Here is a 24,124-nt window from a genome sequence, read left to right on the forward strand (position 1 = left end):
TTTTGGTTTTCTCATGGATGCCGTTGTCGGAACTTGACCAAAATGAAATGGAACCACACGGGAAGCACCAGCTTTCAAATAGATAAAGAATTATCAAAATCGGTTCACCCAGTCGAAAGTTCTGCGGTAACAAACATAAAAAAATAGAATAAATACAGACGAATTGATAACCTCCTCCTTTTTTGTTTGAAGTCGGTTAAAAAGGGTGCTGTTCCGCGGACTATCTGTTCAAAGTTTGATTATTGAGGTCGTATAGTGTTTACTTCAAATTTTTGTAGATAAAATGAAATTTAATAATAATTTGGTACACTACTTACTATTTAGGTTGTACTTATTTAGGTAGATAAGTAATATATAATTAAAAGTACTTCTATAATTATAGGAGATGTCAAAGTTCTTGATATTTAATAGTCAAACAATTAACTAACATGTTATATATTCTATTCTATATGTATGTATGTATGTATTTTGGTATGTATGTTATATATTTAAACTATAACACTTGAAATTTGCATAATTTACTTGAATGCCTCTAGAATACATCCTTTATTTAATATTAAAAGTAGATTTTCACACGTTGTATATATTATTTAAGTAACATTTTAATCTCTATATATTAAAAATGCGAAAGTAAGCATGTTTGTTTGTTTGTTTGTTTGTTACGCTTTCACGCTAAAACTAACTATTAGTTTTAAATGAAACTATACAGCAATATAGCTCATACTTCAGAATAACACATGAGATATAATTTATAAGTATATATTAAATTTTAAAAAAAAATTTTAATTAATTTAATTTGACATTACCATAACTTACAGATTTCTGTAAAAGTAGTCATTTGACATTACCATAAATTACAGATTTCTGTAAAAATAGTCAATATAAAATATTTTACGACCATCTTTTCTGATATACTCAATGAATAATTACTATTATACATTTAGACTGTGTAAAACAATCCTTACCATTATTTCGAGTGTTATAGAAAGGGGATAAGTGAGAGCAATCTTTAATCAATCTTTACTTTTAAACTCAGCGAAGCGGGTGAGTATCACTCTAGTGATTTTATATACCTACCTAGCATTATTAAATGTGTCATCTTCTAAATATTAAGTTCTCATTTATTTGTAAAACCTCACTATATACATATATAAAATATTCTCAGGTTGGTAGTGGAACCATATAAGGATCACTTAACTTCAAAGCACCGTAAATTCTCTAAAATAATATTTTTTAAAACAAGCTATGAGTAAAATAATTAACTCATTCACTATTATTACAAATTTTATAAACTTGTCATATTTAAGAATGCATGAGCATGACAGCATTGTGAGATTTAAAGACTCAAAATTTTGTATAGGTAGACTTTTACTCAAAAATATGTGGTTTAAATTTAGGCATTCATGCACATTTTTAAGAAAACAAGTGAAATTTACAAAATTTAAAAAACCCCCGACCAATTCGATTTAGTCCTTGTAAACCGAGTTTTGGAAACTTAGTTATAAAATGTTCTCAATCAAATCGGTTCGACCGTTTACGGGCTACAATGCCACTGAGAAGAATACAGACGCACAAATAAACACTTTAAACTTATAATATATATCATTTTTTGGGATAAATTTTTGGAAATATTTTAATTAAAATTGAAATATTTGAGTTGACTTTGTTCTTTTGAATATATTTATATGTCAAAATTATATGTCCTGCCTTTTCCAAACTGCATCGATTTTTGAATATCATCGCCAATTTTTATTTTTTTCGAGAACGGAACTCTAAGCCAGCGCTTGAACATAGCAAACTGACAGACACACACACATAGTGGCCAATTTATAACACCCTTCTTTTTAGTTCGGGGGTTAAAAGAACATTGAAAATCGATATAAATTACATTGCTCTTATGGAGATATCTCAAAATATGACATATTTTAAAAGTTTTTGATAATTTTTACATGGAACGAATGACAAAAAAAGTTCTGAAATCAATTATAGAACACCTTGTAAAAAAAATAGCACTTTTAATATAAAAAAAAAAACATAAATAAAAACACGCGTAAAACATAAAGTTTTAAAAATTGTTAAACTTTCTAAAAAGTTTCAAAAGTAATTCTGAATGAATACTTATTTGAAATAGAATTTTCTTTAAATTGATGTATAATAGTATAATAATACATAAACGTTCAGCTATTCACTGTTTTTCATTTTCAAGCAAAATTACTTCCTGCAATAAAAATAAATTATTTTATCTATAAACTTTTTTTTTTGAAATTTACATGTTATTCGTCATCTACTTTAATACAAACTGAGAATTTTTCTATTAAAAAAAATTAAGGTAGTACGAGCGCCAAGACAAGTTTAGACATGTAGTTGAAATTATTTGTATCTTATTTTCAACTTTGAGGATGAAATTTGTTATGAACTTTATGAATGTAGACGAAAAATAATAATAAAATTTTTCGATATCTGCCTTTTTTATTCTTTTAAATTATTTATTAAAGTTTTAACTTTAATTTGAATAGTTTATTTAAACTTTCTATGGATTAGTTTTGGAGAAATCTATGAAAACAGATCATCCATTTACAGTTTTCCCATAAAACCAATGTTCAAATATGTCTACTTTTGAAGTCATTTATTTATTTAAATAATCGGGCAACCACTCCTAAAATTTTCAGGATTTATTAGAATTCAGACTTAGTCCAACTAAATCAAGGTTTTTAACCAACGTTGCCTTGGCGCTTGTACATCCATAACTCGTTCGGTTTTTCAATGTAATAATTAGAAAAAATTACATTTTTCGCCATTTATTTTTGTAAGTAAAGAGTTTTACAGACAGACGGACGGACAAATGAAGAGACAACTGGAAATAAACTGATTAGGCGAGTTTATTAACACCTATAGAAAATTTTGTTTGTAGCATCAATATGTTTATGCGTTACAAACTTGAGATTAAACTTAGTATACCTTGATATATATATATATATATATATATATATATATATATATATATATATATATATATATATATAAAATATATACAGAAATTACAGGTCATAAGCTTTTTCGATTATTTAGGCATTAAAAATTGATGTTACTTTACAATATAGTAATTAATAAGTGACATTTGTTACCATAAACACTCGACTAGTACCATATGTGTATATCAAATGTTTAAAATGTGGTAAAATCTAATTTATTAAATTGATACACTTACTTTATAAATGATTCCCTCGGTTATATTACAATGAAAACGTTCTATAAAACTATGGCTAATTAAATAAAATTATATTTAATTGAAAAGTTTAACCAAAAGTGGTAATATGTATATGTTGAAAATTCTTTATCGAATGTTTAAAGGTGAAATTAATTATTTATTAATTTTAAATCTCTTGTGAAATCATCAAACACACAAATTACAGGATAAAATTTCGTTCCATAAATGTAATTGTTCTTTAACAAAATTTTTTAAATATACTCCTACATATCTCGGGAGTGATTTCTTGAATCGCTTCCCTTATTATCTATTCAAAATGGTCTACTTTTCAAAACGATCTATCGCACTTCAATCAATTTCACTCTGTACATTCGATGTCAAAAGTGAATAGCTGAATGTTAATATTTTTGAAAGTAGAGATTTATAGAAAGAATACCTTTTTTTGCGTTAACCTTATAATACAAAAGTTTTCCATGGGTAGCCAACTAAGCTAAACACCCTGTAATATAAATATAATAATGTTTTCAATCTCATGTAGAAAACCATTAAAATAATTTGAACAAATACTAACAAACAATATTATATAACTTAAAATTTAGTGGTTTTGGTTAAACGAAAGAGAATGAGATGAATTGATATATGCAAACAACAACCGACGAATCACTCACTTCAATACGATAAAACTTTTTAATCTCTCTGTGTTCAAAAGCACATTCTCTTAACTAATATAATAAAGCTGAAAAGTTTATTTGTTTGTTTTGGTTGAACGCACTAAACTCAAAAACTACTTGCTTGAATTGAAAAATTATATTATTGTTTGATAGCCCATTTATCGAGGAAGCCCATTTATCGCAGTCTCCTTCGCTAAATGTTTTCGAAAACTTAACTTTTGAACAGTTTTGAAAAATTTACTTCTGAATAGTTTTTATATTTAAACTCTTGTTCTATCTCTAGCGGTTTATAAGATGGGTTCTACGGACCCAAGACCCAATTGCCCTTTGTTGCTCATTAACGAACTGGACCTCACTTTTATGTCCTGAGCACACTATAAGAATTTCAGTTTGATATCTTTTTTCGTTTTTGAGCTATCACATTGCCAGACAGACAACCGAAAATGGACTTATTAGGTGATTTTATGAACACCTATACCAAAATTTTGTTGGTAGCATCAATATTTTTCAGCGTTACAAACTTGGGACTAAACTTAGTATACCTTGATATATTTCATATACATGGTATACAAATTATTTAATCCGAAATAAAAATGAATCGTGATTTTAAAATGAAAAGTTCTATAACTGTATTACAAAAAAAAAAAAAAACGGGAAAGCGCGAATAAGAGTTAAAATGAATTCGTAACCTTTTTACCACACCCACTGTTGGTAAAACATAATAATTATAATGGTGATTAAAATGCTATTAGGGCACATTATATTTTTCTTTCAATCTGACCTACTATATATATAACAAATAATAATTAACCTAAAAAATGTAAATTTATTATGAAATTAACTTTGAATCTGAATTTATTTAAAAATTAATTTTTAATGAGAAATGCAAAATCATATTTAAAGTTATTTATTATTATATTTAATTTTATTATTATTATATTTAATTAAATTAATTAATTATTCTTTTTTTAATACGAAATAATAAAAAAAAAACACAATGAGTCAAAAGGAATAAATTTTTGAAGGATGATTTTAATTGAATCGAGGTTTTAGCCATCAAATCAATTTTTTCTTAGCGATCTTAGCGAATTTTTTTGAAACCGACTAACTTTAGGACACACTTTTCCAACTTTTTCGCTACTATTCATCTATGAGTTCAAAACCCGGACCAAGAACTTGGTTTATCAAAATTGGATAAAATTCGAATGCGATAGAATAAAATTAAATTTTTTTGAGTTTTATGACGTCATTAAGTTCAAAAATTCGATTTTTTTTGATAACGCAGCCAAATTTTACCCGATTTTAATGGAATGTATATATATATATATATATATATATATATATATATATATATATATATTCACGGTAAGGGAGCCCGTAACCCACACGTGACGCGTCCCCAGGTGGCGGATAGGGGAATGCTCGCTAGATATAGAGGGTAGGAGAGAAATAAAATATCTCCCGCGGTCCAAACAGGCTGAGGAAGGACACCTCATAAGAAAACCACTGTTGCCTTGCAGGTAGGGATTGGAGCTCCCAAAGGCTAGGACATGGTTAAAGTCCGAAATAAAACCCGGATCGGTCACGCCGCGGAATCATTGGGAGTGCCTTGGGGATGGTGCCTGAGGCTGATGTGTGCTTGCACTGCCGATATGATTCTGTGGCGAGGGACCAGTGGCCAGCCCCTTCGGGCCTTGATTAGGAAGTGCGTATTGACCACGGAGATCGGAATCCGTGGCGCCCCGAGCGAGTGCTAGTCCGTACGTGTTTTCCGGGATTGGTTAAGCGAAGGTTGGGCCTCAGGGAACTGGGGTAGGTCGTTGCCAGGCCGAGGGTATACCCGCTCCCAATTATTTCGGCCCGCTCCCTTACGCACGAAGCGCTGGCAAACAAGATGGATCATCAAATCAACCAACAAAATACTGAAGGACAGCAGTCCTTCCAGAAGGAGACGAACACGCCGAAAAGGGGGATCGTGACTGATAGAGTCGCCTCACCATGGAACTGGAGCAAGAGCATCAGCGTGGCGCCCGATGTAACTAGCAAGGAGATGGATAAGAGTGTAGCTGCACTTCATCGACTGAGGAATGTCTTAGATGACCTCACAGCCCTCACATACTCGAAGTCGAATGTGAGCAAGGAATTAGTCCGGAAGATGAAAACCCTGGAGAATACCTTCGACATGGCGGAACTGGCTATTTCTCTGATTGAGAAGCCGGAAATCCAGAACCGAGAGCCATCGAGCATGACACGAGATTCGGAGAGTCAATGGTCTCCAAAACCAGGTGAGTCATACCTGGTACCAGAGATCGAGCAAAAGGATTCGGCAGCGTCTCAGAACAAGAAGAGATCGCTCGCAGAATCCCCTGCGACGGATGATTTCCGCCTGCCCTCGAGGCAATTCAAGAAGGCGAGAAGGCAAAAGGTTAAACAACCGAAGCTGCATGGGGCAGGCACGCCCCAGGCAACCAAAGCTGTGTCCGAAAAACCCAAGGAGCAGAAGAAGCCGAAGACTCGTCAACGCAAAGTAGCGAGACCAATACGACCCGACACTCTAGTCGTAAAGGCCAAGGAGGGAAATTCGTACGCTGCCATCCTTAAGTCGCTGAAGAACGACTCAGAACTGAAGGAACTTGGAGATAGCGTGACCAAGGTTTACAAAGACACGAAGGAAAACCTGGTGCTGGTTTTAGACAAGAAGGCGCACGACAAAATGAGCGAACTACGCTCAACAGTCGAGAGGAAACTCCAGGACACAGCAGAAGTCATTAGTCGGACCGATATGATGGCCATCGAATTGAAGGACTTAGACGAGCTGACGACGGCTGAAGATATCTGCGAAGCCATCAAGTCGCAGATCGATGAAGCAGAGAAAGTGGACGTAAGTGCTGTAAAGTCCATCCGGAAAGCGTACAGAGGAACACAGACCGCTGTACTGGTTCTGCAAGCAAAGCTTGCGAAAGCTATTTTGCTGAAAGGCAAACTGCGGGTAGGATGGGTGTACAGCAGAGCAAGAGAAAAAGATGTCATCCCGAGGTGCTACAAGTGCTTGGACTTTGGCCATTTGGCACGGTCCTGCCAAGGCCCAGACCGTTCAAAACAGTGCTTCAGATGCGGTAGTGAGACCCATACTGCCAAGGCCTGTACAGAGAAATTGTACAGGTGCATCGTGTGCGAAGGAGAAACAGCGATGACCCACAAAACAGGCACTTACTCCTGCCCTGCCTACCAACGGGCCGTCAAAGAGTCCAATCGAAAAAGAAGATGAGGTTTTTGCAACTCAACCTCAACCACTGTGAGGCAGCTCAAGATCTCTTCTGGCAGTCGGTTCACGAGAACATCGACGCTGCGATTCTCTGCGAGCAATACCGAGACATTCAAGGTACGAGATCATGGCTCCGAGATAGCTCTGGCAAGGCCGCTCTCTGGTTTCGCAAGGGCCTCTTTGTCCAGGAGATCCAAGCAACGGAGCGGGAAGGATTCGTGTGGGCTAAGGTATCGGACACGTATATCTGCAGTGTATACGCCCGGCCGAGTGCCTCTCACACCGAATTTCTGCGTCTGCTTGACGAGATAGTAGGAGAACTGCGAGGAAGAAGACCAGCAATCATTGCTGGTGACTTCAATGCATGGGCCACTGACTGGGGCAGCAGAGTGACCAACCAGAGAGGAGCAGACGTCCTTGACAATTTCTCCACGCTGGACTTGGTCATTTTGAACAAAGGGTCGACTCCAACATTCTCGAAGAACGGCAACAACTCAATCATCGACGTAACATTCGGAAGTGAGAGCCTGGTACCACGAGTCGTATCGTGGAAGGTCAGCGACCACTACACGCATAGCGACCATCAGGCCATCATCTTTGAAGTAGCATCCTCTCGTATGCAGCGAGACCCGGGTGATCTTGGACGGAGAACCTGGAACCCACGCTCGTTCGATCGAGAGACTTTCGAAGTGATGCTGGAAGAAGCCAAGGTGCCAGAAGGATCATCGGTTGCAAAGGTCGCATACCTCATGGCTACCCTGACCAGGGCGTGTGATGCGTCAATGACGAGGCGAGCGAATAACCGCAGAAGGCCAGCATATTGGTGGAACGATGAGATCGCTGATCTTAGAAAAGTATGCCTTCGTTCTCGAAGACGAGCTCAGAGAGCCCGAGGTCGCGCATCCTTCGCTGAACTGAGAAATCAGTATGCTGATGCTCGCAGAAACCTGAGCAAAGCCATCAGAAAGAGCAAATTGCAGTCAGTACAGTCACTGCACCGTGAGGTTGACCAGGACACTTGGGGGAGACCCTACAAGTTGGTCATGGCTAAGCTGCGTAGACAAGGATCTGGGACACCATCAAACCCGGAGTTTCTAGACAGGATAGTTAGGACGCTATTTCCCCTACAACCAGGAGTCCATACGGCGAGGACAGATTCGACCGAAGACGATATCCGCGACGTGCCACCAGTGACGTTGGAAGAACTGAAGAGAGCCGGCCAGAAGATCGGGGCCACGAAAGCTCCCGGACCGGACGGTATCCCAAACATAGCTCTCAAAGCCGCCATCAAGCAAAGGCCAGATATGTTCCTCAATGTCTACAACGCTTGCATCGGAGAAGGTAACTTTCCAGACTGCTGGAAGAGACAGCACTTGGTCCTGATACCAAAGGGTGACAAACCACCGAATGAGCCTTCATCCTATCGCCCGATCTGCCTATTGGACACAGGAGGTAAGGTACTAGAGAGGATCATTGCTAACCATCTAGAAGTCTTCAGTGAGAGTGACCAGGGCCTCTCTGAGAACCAATACGGCTTTCGCAAAGCCAGATCCACAGTCGATGCCGTGGAAAAGGTCGTTGGCATCGCCAGAGAGGCGATCTCCGGAAGAAGTTGGACCACAGGCACGAAAAAATACTGCGCAATTGTGACCCTCGACGTCAAGAATGCGTTCAACTCGGCCAGATGGGACTGTATCTTGAACGCTCTCCAGCAGATGCACGTTCCAGCATATTTGCTGCGAATCATCGGCAGTTATTTCTCGAACCGTGTCCTTTTTTATGACACGGAATCGGGAAAACAATCGTACAACGTCACCGGTGGTGTCCCGCAGGGTTCAGTCCTTGGGCCTCTCCTGTGGAACATCATGTACGACGCTGTGCTGAACCTGCCCATGCCTGAAGATTGTACAACAGTCGGTTTTGCAGACGATGTGGCAGTGGTAGTAGTCGGCAAATATCTAGACGAGATCACGTGGAAAGCAAACAGGGCAGTGTCTCGCGTACGCCAGTGGCTTACATCCGTTGAACTGCAACTCGCCGACCACAAGACAGAAGTCGTCCTAGTAACAGGCAGGAAAATAAAGGAATCCATCACCCTCTCCATCGGAGATTGCGAGATTGAATCTCAAAAGTCGCTGAGATACCTGGGCGTCCAGATCGACGCTAAGCTACGGTTCAACGAACATCTTCTAATAACTAGCCAGAAAGCATCCAAGGTGGTGAACGCATTGACCTGGATAATGCCGAACACAGGAGGTCCAGGACAGAGCCGAAGACAGCTCCTCTCCACGGTCAGCAGCTCCATTCTGCTATACGCAGCGCCAGTCATTGCGCCAGCTATGGAAACTGCTTCCTACGCTTGCCCAATGATCAGCGTATACAGAAGAAGTGCACTGCGCGTCGCATGCGCTTACCGCACAGTGTCCTATGATGCTGTGTGTGTTGTGGCTGGTCTCCCGCCAATTGACATCTTGGCGGACGAGCGACGAAGAATCTACCAACGAAGGCAGAGTGACATTGACGACACCAGGTCACCTGCAGCAGAAGAGAGAAGCCGCACGATAGAAATGTGGCAACGTCGCTGGGAAGCCTCGGAAAACGGGAGATGGACATACCGTCTGATCCCAGACATCGCGATGTGGCTCAGCAGAAAACACGGAGAAGTGGACTTCTATGTCACGCAGTTGCTGACCGGACATGGCAACTACCGAGCCTACCTCAGCAGGTTCGGTTTGAACCTCGAACCATCATGTCCACGTTGCCCAAATGAAGATGAAACGGCGGAGCACATTTTCTTCTCGTGCCCCCGCTTCGCCGCAGAGAGAGCGGAACTGGATTCTATTCTCCAGTGCCATGGAACGCCAGAAAACCTCGTTGGCCTGATGGTTCGTTGCGAGGAAAACTGGAAGGCAGTGGCCGATGCAGCGGCCAAAATGATGAAGATCCTCCAGGGAGATCGACCAAGAAGACGCCCACAGCGAAGTAGGCAACAGTGAAGTAGGCAGCAATAAGCCAGTCCTCCCCGGGCGAAGTAATGCCTGACGGCGGTTCCGCGCGGGGTACAAAGGAGTATCCTCAAGTGGTTAGGTTTTAGCGGGTATGTTCTAGACTTGACACACTAGTCCGAGCCCCGCACCGTGCCGGATGTCCCCTGAGAAGGAGACTTCCCGGTCAGTGCAGCCATGCATTTCCCCCTCTTGATATCAAAAAAAAAAAAAAAAAAAATATATATATATATATATATATATTATATATTTTTTGATCCTGGATCCCCGGACACTCTGGTTGGAACGGTAATGAGAGAGCAGACAAGCTGGTCAAACTGGGAACCACCATGGCCCCCACTCAAGAAAAGCTTGCGAGGATGCCATACCAAGAAGGTCTTAACAGATTAGCAGATAATCTGAAAAACCAACAATTAAAGGCATGGACCAGCTACGAGGGAGGGCGAATCGCCAAAAGCCTGTTGGGTGAAGGAAACTCGCTCGTTAACAGAGCCCAGGAGATCTTGAAACTAAACAGAGCTGATATTAGAGTCATCGTAGAGTTACTCACAGGGCATGATAACCTGAACAAGTTCCAACATCAGATTGGAAAAAGACAAGCTCCCGCATGTGACAAATGCGGAGAAAATTCAGAAGAAACATCGATCCACTTTCTCTGTTACTGCCCGGCGCTCATACAACAGCGAAGGAAATGGTTTGGTCCAGCCATATTCGAACCAGAAGAAATTAGGAAACTCATCAGTTGGTTATAATAGCCTCTGAAAAGCGTAGCGGGGTTAGAGTACAAGGGTCTACTTGGCTAGGTGCTCTGAACCATTGCTTCGAGGCGCGATCCTTGAGCATGGCCCGCTAACCTCCATACCCATACCCACATTTCGAAACGACCATTTGTGGACACTCGATATCAAAAGTGAATAGCTGAATGTTAATATTTTCGAAAGCAGAGTTTTTATATGGAATAATTTTTTTTCGTAAACTTTATAATAAAAAAGTCTTCCATATGTAGCCAACTTAAGTAAACATCCTGTATATGTATTTTTTTTTCATAATATAATAAAATAATAATCGTTTTTACATTCAAAATAGATTTAATCTTCAGTCAAATCAGCTATTTTGTAACTATATTATTAAGTTTTACAATAATTTTTTTATACATTAAACGACATAAAGTTTAATTGGTTATTGATTTTATTTTAACGTAATCTTTGTATACATAAAAATATAATGAAATCTGATACGCATCTTTTATAAAAACAGTGTTATTAGCAAAATATGAATTAATATACTTTTTATTTATTGTTTAATGTGTTTTATCTGCTTCTTTTTGTTTTTAAATAAGTTTATCTTCAAATTCAAAGACTTTATAACATTTTCTTTTATACTTTTCTACTTTCCCGATAGTCGTAAAATTTGTTATTGTTCCCAAAGCTTTAACATCGATTTTTCCTACTGAATTAACAAATTAACAGTCGATTAGATTTTCTTCTGAATATGTTCTACCTTCAAGATTGACGGTAAATGCTAGCTTAAATTAGACCACAAATTTGAAAAGTGTGACCCAAAAGTAAAATTACATGCTAAATTGATCAAAATTGGATAAAATTTCAATGTAATAGAACAAAATAAAATTTTTTGGATTTCGATGACGTCATTAAGTTCAAAAAATCGATTTTTTTTTTGTGAGACTGCCAATTTTGATTCGATTTTAACGAAATTTTTTTTGATTTCCACTAACTTTGTTTCATTCTTTCCATCTGTGATGTTAGTTTTTTGCTACTATTCTTCTATGAGCTAAAATTCGGGAAAAGGACCTCACACTCTTGAAACCTATAAAGGCTAGGCCACATTTAACAAATTTGAAACGTATGACTCAAATTTAGTAGAATTACATTCTTGTTTTATCAAAATTGGATAAATTTTAGATGCGATAGAGCAAAATTAAATTTTTTGGATTTTGATGACGTCATTAAGTTGAAAAAATCAAATTTTTTGAAAACATAGTGAATTTCGATCCGATTTTAATGAAATTTTTTTTGAAATCCACTAACTTTGGGTCATACTTTTCATCTGTGGTGTTAGTTTTTCTCTTCTTTTCACCGATGAACTAAAAACTGGGACCAGGTTCAAGATTCCTCTTTGCAAGTACGAACACGATAAAGTTTAAGACTTAAGTAATAACAATGTACCAAGTTTATTGTTATTTTACAACAACTATTAAAGTTGAGTGGTATTGGATGTTGATGGTATTGATGGTGATATAGGTACTGTTTGTAAACCATATCGTAAGCCATTTATGTTATATGAAGTAAGAAGAGTTCTTATGAACGTTCTTGTTTATAAAACAAAGAGAGATTATATGTGTGTACACATATAACACCAATCACACACAGTAACACGCTTGCGAGTGGTTTCTTTTATTTTATTTGTAATTGTACTATTATTTCATGTATTTTATATGGCTAACGAGATGGCTTAAAATCGGTATAACATTTAGAAAGAACACAAACTATACCAAAATGTTTATGTAGCTGTTGTTGTTCATAAGAAGAATATGTTCCGTGTTGAATGTTTTTGTCACGTGACCTAGTTTCCATTCATTTGGCGGAAGCCCAACATAATGTTTCACGGTTAGAGAGTAGTGTTGGTCCTGATTGTCAATACCATCTAGCTAACAATAACGTATACGTATTAAATACGTACCGCCATAATATACCCACATATATAAACATCAAATAACTTAAATCCTGGCAAATCAATGACTGAAAATTATATTGTTATAATACTAGCTCGACCCGTCAAGAATTACGTTCTCGTAGTTACCCGAAAAGTGGTAAAAAAAGTCAAAAGTTCTCAATTCTCAATTCTCTCTTTAATTAAAAATTACTAGGCAAGTATTTGTCAATAATTAGTTTACGAATGTATGTAACATATTATATATCAAAATTAGTCGAACGGACCATGATGTAAATATTGTGTGCATGATTAAATGTGAACAACAATAATAAGTAATTCTAAAATTAATACTAGGAGAACATGTAATAAAAATAGTAATCATACTTCTTGAGTATTAGGAGAGCATCTGCAAAAACTAACATGTTTGCCTAATAAACTTATGACATTTTTTCATTCAAACTATTTGTCTAGCGTGTTTTTTCCTAAGCAGTACATTTTAGACCGAGAGTATGTTTTTCATTAAGCTTAGACATAATATGCTTGAAAATGAGAGGTGAATCATAGAATTTGTTAAAGGAATAGGGAAGGGTATGACAGAAAAAAATTTGCTACAGTAAAAAATATATAAGATTCCTACTGGCATCGAGCAAAGAACATGCGAAGAATTAAACAGCTCCAACAATTCTAGCTAGGTTTTATTTTTAGAAAACATCGTTTTATCCGCGTTTTCAGAAAAAACTTAACATTGACATCAAAGTATGACTCTTAATGGCATCTATTGGCGACGAAATAAAGTACATTACTGGGACGTTCATATTGGCATTTGTATGGAGACATTTAAATGGTTCTTTTATTAGTGATAAAATTTTTGCCTTTAAACTCAAAAAATTCTGAGTAGAGCTCGGTACTATTAAAATAATTTTATTCACACCAAAAATACAATTAATACATTAAAGAAAAATCTCCATTTTTTGAGAACAACTAAAAACACTTTAAAAGTATTAATAAAATGTTAACAATTTAAAATAAATAATTTCATATAAAGACACTCTTAAATGTAATTTATTAAATCGACCGTTTTAGATTTATGATAAAAGCTGATGATGGTGTTAATTTAATTTATTATGAAGTGTTGGTGACTTGACACAATTTCTATATCAATATTCGACACTCATTTAAAGTTCAATACTAACACTACAACTTTTAAATTGTATATTGATATTATTATTATTTATTATAAAATGGAATTTACGAATAAATGGAACAGAGAGTAGAATGAAAATAGTACCAACTTTCATCATATAATAAATAAATACATCAAATATGTGTGTGCTGTGCTATTGTAGATAAAATGTCTAGAGCCTATTTATACAGCTCAGATATTATAGCATGGACGAAACTGTCAATTTGTCAGTAGTTTTTTCAAATATTTTGTTATATTTTGATTTTTAATACGATACATGAGAAAGGATCATAATGTTTTTCCCTTGGAGGTTTGATACACTCCAACTCAAAGGTTTCGAAATTTGTAACAGAGAAAGTTATAATTTTTTTAAATTATGATAATTCTATTTCCCTACAAAATTTATTGATTGAAAGTAATTCCTCTTACGATGCTTTCTAAACTCTTAATAGAAAAGTAATTCCTCCTATGATTCTTTCTAAACTCTTTATAGAATACATTAAGATTGTTGTATTAGTACTTATCACACGTGTCTAAGTGCAATTAACCACTGATACTCTCAGAAAAACCATTTATTTGCCTTGTCTTTTATGTTTGATCTAACCAAACTTTATTCAATCCCATCTTCATTTCATATACAAGGTGTTCCAAGAGTAACAGACCCCCTTATTGCAACAGGTTGAAAATAAAATTCTAAGACGAAAAGTCCTCTCCCAGTTTTTGATCCGATGAACGGATAATTAGCTATTAATTAAAATAGACAGCTAGTGGGAAATACTGAGAAACTGCGAGAGTCAGATACGAGACCTTCAACCTTACGCTGGTCAAAAAATGGAAGAGGATTTTACCTAATACAACAATAAGGTGTCCGTTACTCCAGTGACACCCTGGATTACAATAATGAAACAGTAAACTTGTGCCAATATAAAGTTTAAACGAAGACCATTATTATCTATCACGTTCGTATCTTTTATACATAAATACAAATTGGCAGGTAACAAAGTGGAGTTATCAGTTTAGATAGGTATGCTGGATGGTGATATCTAAACTTAAACCATGGAGAGCGGTTACACTGCACTGTTTACTATACAAATGGAATCAATTATTTATATAGTCTCATAATAACTAATCTGATATCAAATATAATCCCATCAAATTAGCTGTTTCATATTTCCAGGAGGCAATGCCACACCTATTATATGCCGAGTTTTATCTTTTTACGTGTAGAATAAAAATTTTCATAATACAGTGTAACCTTAATATAACGAACCTCAATATAACGAATTCCTCGATTTAACGAATTTTTCGCAATCCCCTTGAATTGTCCATAAGAGTCAATATAAAATATACCTCTACATTACGAATATTTTTTGCGAACAGCCTTTTTATAACGAATTTTCAACTACATACAAAATTTAAATACCTCTAAATAACGAAATTCGTCAATTCAAAACCTTTATATAACGTATAAAGTCCCACCAATATATGACAGTTAGTATGCTCCATAGTATGTAATTCATGTCGCGAGAGGTTCCGACACTTTTTTCCTCTTTATAACGAATTTTAGACCAACTTAACCTCAATATAACAAACCTCAGTTTAACGAATTACTTGATATAACGAATATTTACTGGTTCCCTTCAGATTCGTCATATCGAGGTTGCACTGTATAACGAATATTTACTGGTTCCCTTCAGATTCGTTATATCGAGGTTGTACTGTATTAACGCAATTTAATTTGATAACTGTATAATTTTTTTTCTTAAATTATTCGAAATCATTAAATATTTAATATAATCATAATTTTTTTTTATTTGTCTATTAACAAGTCTCATGAATGTATGTCTTTCATTAAAATAAATATATTTTTCAATTAAATAACACTATATTTATATAATTTTAATGATTTTATTTGCAATGTAAATATAAAAATAAACTGTAAATATAATTAACAATTAAAACTCATTTAGAAAATACTGTGTAAGTATAGGATTAAAGTAGTCCGGCTGTTTGAGCAAGTCCGATGAATGTTAATGTATTTTGCCATAGATAGCAGTTCAATATCTCTTGATCACAGTAAACACTGTTTTAAACAAAATTTTGAATTATTTCATTTTAAAATTGTGATTTTTAACATATAAAAGAACTCACAATAATGTAAATTGTACAAAAATTAATCGGCGAATAAAGAAAATTTATCACAGATTCGGTTTATGCAAAAAAAAGCTTTGCTTTACGGCGCTTTCCAAAAAAAAACTTTGGTTTTTGACGCTTTTACAATATTTTTAGAGCATTTTATTACATTAACGCCATACAAATTGCCTAGTTTACGATATTTCTAGGGAATTTTCATATATTTCCGTTATACAAATTGCCCAGTTGACTACACTTGATTAGTTATGTGACGGCCGGACTACTTTAATGAACTATATAAATAATTAATGAATTGTTTCATGTCTGTTTTATGTACCCGCACATTTTCCATAATTAATTATTGAAACGTAATTTCATCGTTGTACAATATTTTTTTTATGTCCAGCTATACGACCATTACATAATTTTTATTTGAGTACTTTTATACGTCGAAACCCTTTTTTATAATAAAAAAAGTTTAGACAAAAGTGTCCATTTTGTCTGAAAACCATTAAAGATAGGGTATTAAAAGTTTGCAGGTAACAGCAACTAGTAGTTTTATAAAAGATTCTCGAAAAATAAGAAAAGTTCTAGAAAATACTTTTCTAAATTTTCGAAAACCAAATAAATGGTGACCTTTAATTGTGTTGATTTTTTAAGCTCTTCTAATTTATAAGAACAAGTGAAAACAAACAATTGACTGAATTAATTGTTGAAATACCATGTAAAGACAGTGTTGATTACACTGTCACATTACACGTACATACATGTCACACATATATAACTGGTATTCCCATACAATACATACTATACAATTTGCGTCCTCTTGGGAAAACAGTGATGTTTATGAAAAAATGTATTATACAAAAGTAGATTATTTATAAGGAACATTTTTTACTTTTAAACTTTTGTTCTACCTCTAACGGTTTACAAGATAAGTTTTACGAGCCCAAGACCTTGACCTATGTTGCTCATTTACGAACTCAACCTCACTTTTTAAGTCCTTAGCGCGCTGTAACAATTTTTAGCTTGATATCTCTTTTAGTTTTTGATTTATCGTGTTGTTAGATGGACAGACAGACAGGCAACCGGAAATTTGTTATTTTTCACTACCGAAAGTATCCTATTGAAATTGCCTAGCGAAGCGGGTAGTTCACAGCTAGTTTATTATATGTGGCACTAGCTCTATTTCGAACAACAGAGATGATTAGCTTAGGATACGCATGGTTCACAAAGTTTAGTAGATTATTCACCTTTGACACTGTACGTACAGGGGGTACAAAGAGCTGTTGACAGGTAATGAATGTAATAATATGTTATATAAAAGATGATAGATATAGATATACCATGAGTGTTTGTACCATCTAGGCATATACATATCTGTAGTATGACAGAATACATCCGTTTAGTAATGCATCTAAGCGAGAGGTATTATATACATGTATTGAACATTCGTTGGAAGACGCTTGGAGAGTGGGAGTTTTATTTGTTAATATTTGTATGCACAAAACTCCCACTCTCTGCATGCATACAACAGAAGATCTGTCGTATCGTATCTGTAGTCTTACAATACGTGTATATAATACCTCTCGCTTAGATGCATTACTAAACGGATGTATTCTGTCATACTACAGATATCTATATGCCTAGATGGTACAAACACACATGGTATAATGTAACAATAATAGGTAGATAGATAGATAAAGGTACTCACTTGTACAATATCGAGGTTCATCAGATGAATCACCACAATCATCAATATTATCACAATAACGATTGAGCGGTACACAGCGACCATTATCACAGAAATATTCAGACAATCGACATGCTGGTGTTGTACTTAATGTGGATAGTGCTGTCGATGATACAACCAGAAACCACCACCATGATGATGTCACTACTACGATCATCACTGTTGTGGCCGTCATTAATCCTCCTGAAACAAAAAGCATTCACATATTATTATACCTTCACAATATACCTCTACAATAGATACGATTATAACCATGTTTGAAGGGCTATTGCAATTGCTTTCTGGTTATCTATTGGTAGAGAGCATTATAGTAAGGTGGAGGGTACAGTTAAATCGATTACAGCGCTGTTATCTTATAAAGTTTGAAATAAATCATGCGTTTTATTTTAAATATGACCAATTTTCAATTAGGATTTCATAACAAAAATGTTTTTATTTTTCATTTTTTCATGATAATTTTAAAGTTACAAACAGTTTTCAAAGAGCTTTTCAAAAGAGAATCGAAAATGCCCGACAGCAAAAATGTTCGTAAATTATCGTTGTGACGTAAAAATGTTAATTGAATAGTACTTTTACACTATATACAATTATTAATTAACATTATGACGTTACACGATCTTTTACGAACATTATTTTTGTCGGGGATTTTTCGTTTCTCTTATGAAAAGTTCTTTTAAAATTGTCTGTAACTGTAAATAACTGTAAATAATAAATAAATTCAGTTTTGTTATAAAACTTAAATGTGATCTTTCAATTTTTGTTCACAATTTTAAAATGAAATAATTCAAAAATTTCTTTTGCCCCGCCAGAGGCCCCCAATTGTGTTTAGTGTGTTCAAGGCACTTTGAACTATCATTTACCGCAAAAAAAAATGAACATTCAAAGTAATAGCTCTCTAACAACCGGACTACTTTAATGGAATTTTCAAAAATTGCTTAGTTGTTTGTTGTACAAACACCCTCGCTTTACAAACAAAACTGTTGAGTTGAGATGAAACTTAAGAGAGAACATTTTCATAATGCCCCTAGTGTGTATAAGTGTGTAGATATAGTTTCGTGTGTAAGTCGTTTGTTACAACATTTCACCTCTGTTTTCAGTTGCAGTCATCATATATCACCACCAAACAACACCACCAAACAACACAAAGCCCTCTAGGTGATTTTAAGAAGTTTCTTTCTTACAACTCTACTTCAAATATACATTTATTTCACCATGTAGCTGTTTAAATAGTGTACCATAAAACGGTATAAGAGTAAGAAAAATTTCCAAACAAATTTAACGTTTTGGAGTTTACTCGTTAAGAATTGATTTACGAACTAGGCGCCCAGTATGAAAAAAATACAAGGAGTAAAATCTCATGACCGAATGACCCCGTTATATTTATAGTGCACAATAATAATGCGTGTGAATAAATTGTATACTTGAGTGCTATCGACAAAGCATCTATTGTTTGAAACTGACTTCAACCAGCACACAGTACACTTGTTATCCACCGAAACAGAATGACCACATAGCTACTCAACCAACAAAATCAAAAAACAAAAAAACTCGCAAACTCGTTTAATATAACTCGATCTCATTAAAGGCAAAATCATCTAGTGGATCAGTAAATTAACGAGCAATCACAGGGCGAACGGAAGTGTCAAAAAACCCGCAGACTAGTGTTAATTCGACTTAATTAAAGGAATTGCCAACCCGTGAATCTGTGAATGAACCCGAATCTGTCGCAGGGTTAACGCGTGTTGTTTTGATTGAAGTTGTTTTGGCACCGAGTTGTTTTTGTGTCGCGTGGTTTTTATGTAATTTAAAGCACTATTAAGGATGTACGAGCGCTAGGGCAATTTTTGATATTAAATTCGGCAAATTTTAGGGGTCGTTACCCAATTATTTAAATAAATTAATTACTTCAAAAATAGGTATATTTAACATTTTATTCTATTTTTCGTCTACATTCATGAAGTTCTAACAAAATTCATCACCAAAGTTGAAAATAAGGTACAAATAATTTCAACCACAAGTCTAAAGTTGTCTTGGCGCTCGTACTACCTTAATCGATAATTTTCAGACAATGCTACTTTTGACCAACTTCTGCAGTCAAATGTACTTTTGCTGGAGTTTTATTTTAGTTAAAAGTACTTTTGACGGGTTAATAGTTTTGACTGTGACATATATACTCATATTAAATTCTTAATAATAACATGTCAAAATATTAAAAACATTTATAATCCGTTTAGTAATTTTTATAATTGAATTGTAATCATGATGATACCATGTTACCATGATACCATGATACCATTACATACAGTAGTAATACAGTACACTCAAATTACAAAATATAATATGATGTTTTATTATGATAGATATTATCCGTATTGTGAGAGTAGTATTATATACATTTTTTTATTTTATTAATCCGTACCAATTTTCAAAAGAACCATTTTGTATTAGAAACTTTGAAAAAATCTGTAACAGACAAATTTTCGGTTGAAATGACAGGTGCTGCGTTAGCTAAACGAATTCCTTCAGAGACTGAAAAATAACACATTTTTCTTCAAAATCGAATATTGCATTTTTAATTTTTCCAAAATTTTTATTTCGAAAACTAAGCGTCTAGAGAAAACATAAATACATTTTTGCTTAAAAATGATCAAAAAATATGTTGTTTATCTGTCGATTTTTCTCATTGTTCTCATGAAGTCTTGCAAAGCGATTTTTGAAAACTTAGCTATAAAATGTTCTCAATCAAGTCAGTTCAACCGTTAAGGGGCTACGATGCCACTGAGAAACACATAGACGCACACATAAACACTTTAAACTTATAACACTTCTTCTTAAATCAATATCAAAGTTTTGGTCAATGACATCAGATGAGATAAAATGGATACTTAGAGAGCTATAATTTTTTGGGACCAATTTTTGGAAATATTTTAATTGAAATATGTGAGTTGATTTTGTTCTTTTGAATTATTGTTTTAAATTACCTAATTATTTTACCATTTCACTTTTCGAAATGAATTGAGCCAGGTTTATTTGACCATTCATTTCCATAGTAATTATTTATATGTTAAAATTATATGTCATGCGTGCTTCAAACTGAATTGATTTTGAAGATCATTGCCAATTTTTCAGTTTTTTCGGGTATGTAACCCTAAACTCGCTTGAAACATAGCTAAGAACACTCTCCGTTAAAGTACCTTCGCTATTAGGCGCTACGACGCCACAGACTCCTTTTTTTTAGTTCGGGAGTTACTAAAAGTTATTTATGTTTTAAATACTGTGAAAAATGCTTTTAACGCGAGTGTTGACGAGTTTAATATAGGCTAAATAATTCACGCCAAGCTTATCTCTTGACAAGTAGGACAATAAACTACCTTGTATAACGTATTTGTTCATACTTAATCGAATTTACTGTATACTTATATTATAGAATAATTTTACTTTGTTGATAGATATTATTATATAATGTTAAATAAATAAAAAGGGAAATATATGTTGTTATCAACACACAAATAATAAATATAGGATTTGTTATATCATCAGAGGGACGACAACAGAAAATAGACAATTTAATCCAACTAATATTACTACTACAAAAATGTGTTTACAAAAATAGTCAGTCATTGATCGTTTATAAAAATCTACTATAACAAATTAGACAGCTTTAATAAAAACATTTGTAGCTTAGTACTCCCAATTACGAGTTTGTATTAATTTCGTTCTACCATTCTTGAATATTCAGGGTGGACCATTATTATTCTAATAGTAGCTCGTTTTGTAGTTATATATTTATATTTATGTCCTACGATCCCGAGGGGGACGTAGGGCCTCAACAAATGCTCGCCAACGAACTCGATTCTGTGCCATGGACTTGACTTCTCCCCAGGATTTGCCTTCTTCAGTAAATTTTCAATTTAGTGTGTCTTCTGAGTTGGTGTGATATCCAGATGGGTCGAAGTTTTGCAAACGCTGCCTTGGCTTTTCTGATTCTTTGTTCTACATCTTGGCGTTGTTTATTCTCAACTCTTTGGTTTTTCCTTCGTTGATTTTCAGTTCCATCTTGTTACCTTCTTCGACTAGGTCGTTTATTTTGCCTTTAATGTCATTGATATTATGTGACATAATGCAAAGATCATCAGCATAATCAATATCTTCTAGTCGTTCTGTCATCTTCCACCTGATACCTCTGCGTCTGTTTTCATTGACCTTTCGCATCACTTTGTCAAGCACTATTAGGAATAGGAGGGGAGAAAGTAAGCAGCCCTGTTTTACACCAGTTTTGACGGTTTAGTTTGACGGGAAAAGGGTCGGTAAGTTTGTTTTGGTGTATCACCTGACACTCTTTTTTTTTGTAGTTAACCTATCCAAAAATAACTTGCTGAGTTAGTAGGGAACATCATGTTCCGACATCAAATTGAACCTTCTTCTATGGGTTTCTTTATCAGTCAATTTATATCTTTAAAGGTAAGAGGTAGAATTACACTTTACAGTTCTTAAATTTGGATTTTTAGGATCTAAATTGATAATTAAAGCATCCCTAGGAGAACTAGGTCCAATTTGATTTCAGAGCATGATGTCCCCTATCAAAACCTGGAACTTTCTTTTAAGTTATTTATTGATTGGTAAACTACGAAACCAGATATTAGCAATTACACCGGGTTAAAAATAATCACAAAACGACGTCGATAGTACAATAATTGTTTAATAAAAATACAAAAACCCGCCACTGGTTGAAACAATACTGTTGGGTTGAGTTTTTTAATTTCATTTTAACTTTTTAATAATTCAAAATGAATTCATGTATGTGTAATAATAACATAGGGCTTAAACATGTATGTTATTTTTATTAGGATCTGTATACATTCATACACACATCATGGTATTATGCCCAAGCTAGTGGCTTTGTTACTACAGTCATTCTGTCAACACGCTGATATTCCTGATCGAATTGGATGGTATAGGTTAGAATGAATGACTAGGGGGGTATCGATATGACATTATTTTCTCTTCTGAATAACGAAACAAAGATAGTCAAACGATTTGATGTTTTTTTATATATTCTGAAAGGAGAAATTGTGCCCTAATGAAAAAATATAATTTTAGAAGAAAAACAAGTGAAAACAAACAATTGACTGAGTTAATTGCTGAAATACCATGCATAGTCAGTGTTGATTTCTTTATCACATAACACATACATACATGTGACACATACATAACTGATATTCAAGTATGGTACATACTATAAAATTTCCGCCTAATTGGCACCCTCACGGGTAAACAGTGATGTTTACGAAAAAATGTTTCATACAAAAGTTGTTTATGTTTTGATAAGGAACATTTTTTACATTTAAACTTCTGTTCTATCTCTAACGGTTTACATGATGGGTCCTACGAATCCAAGACCCAATTGACCTATGATGTTCATTTACGAACTTGACCTCAATTTTTACGTCCTGAGTACGCTGTAAAAATTTCAACTCGATCTCTTTTTTCGTTTTTGAGTTATCGTGTCCACAGACGGACGGACGGACAGCCGGAAATGGACTAATTAGGTGATTCTATGAACACCTATTCGTTGTGTGCGTAGTCATGGTGGGGATAATAAAATCGATGCCAGCGCTTTAAGTGAAAAATTTTGGAGATAAAGTGGGCTGTTATGACTAATTTGCAATTATTTACATGTTAATGATTTAGAAACTGTCAAATTAAAATGATTGAAAAACACTAATTAATTAAACTTAATGCATTAAAAATTGTGAAAATAAGAAATCAAATTGTACAAATATTATTTTTCAAATGTTAATTATCGTAATTATTTATTTAAATTTGTGAAACAAGAATATTAAATTTTAAATGTAAGTTTTCAATGCAATCCACACAATTATATATGCATCCATTAATTCTATAATTAAAGTAGTGTATCGTTGTCATGGAAACGAAATTCACGCTCGGAGCGAATAGCAAAATTTTGTGCATAGCATCAATATTTTTAAGCGTTACAAACTTGGGACTAAACTTAGTATACCTTGCATATTACATATATGCATGGTATAAAAAACTGCAATTAGTTTTAGTTGTGGAACGCCAAATTTTAGCGTTTTTCTACAGAGCGTATACAAAAAAAAAATTTATTTTTATACCATGTATGTATGAAATATATCAAGGTATAAAAACTAAGTTTAGCCCAAGTTTGTATCGCCTAAAAGTAAAATCATCTAATTAGTCCATTTTTGGTT

At 34.6% G+C, this 24,124-nt stretch overlaps 1 protein-coding gene across 1 annotated transcript in view; it reads right to left on the reverse strand.

The window, feature by feature from the left end:
- Positions 1-22,058, reverse strand: part of LOC123294959 — an 87,903-nt gene extending 65,845 nt beyond the window's left edge. Inside the window, exons 1-2 of the mRNA XM_044876145.1 lie at positions 21,956-22,058; positions 17,853-18,074 (exon numbers count right to left, since the gene is read on the reverse strand). Of these exons, the coding sequence (XP_044732080.1) occupies positions 17,853-18,074; positions 21,956-22,058 (325 nt within the window). The remainder of the gene's footprint in view (positions 1-17,852; positions 18,075-21,955) is intronic.
- Between the last annotated feature and the right edge of the window lie 2,066 nt (positions 22,059-24,124).

Source organism: Chrysoperla carnea, chromosome 3 (genome assembly GCF_905475395.1).
Source record: "Chrysoperla carnea chromosome 3, inChrCarn1.1, whole genome shotgun sequence".
Classification (NCBI taxonomy): Eukaryota; Metazoa; Arthropoda; class Insecta; order Neuroptera; family Chrysopidae; genus Chrysoperla; species Chrysoperla carnea.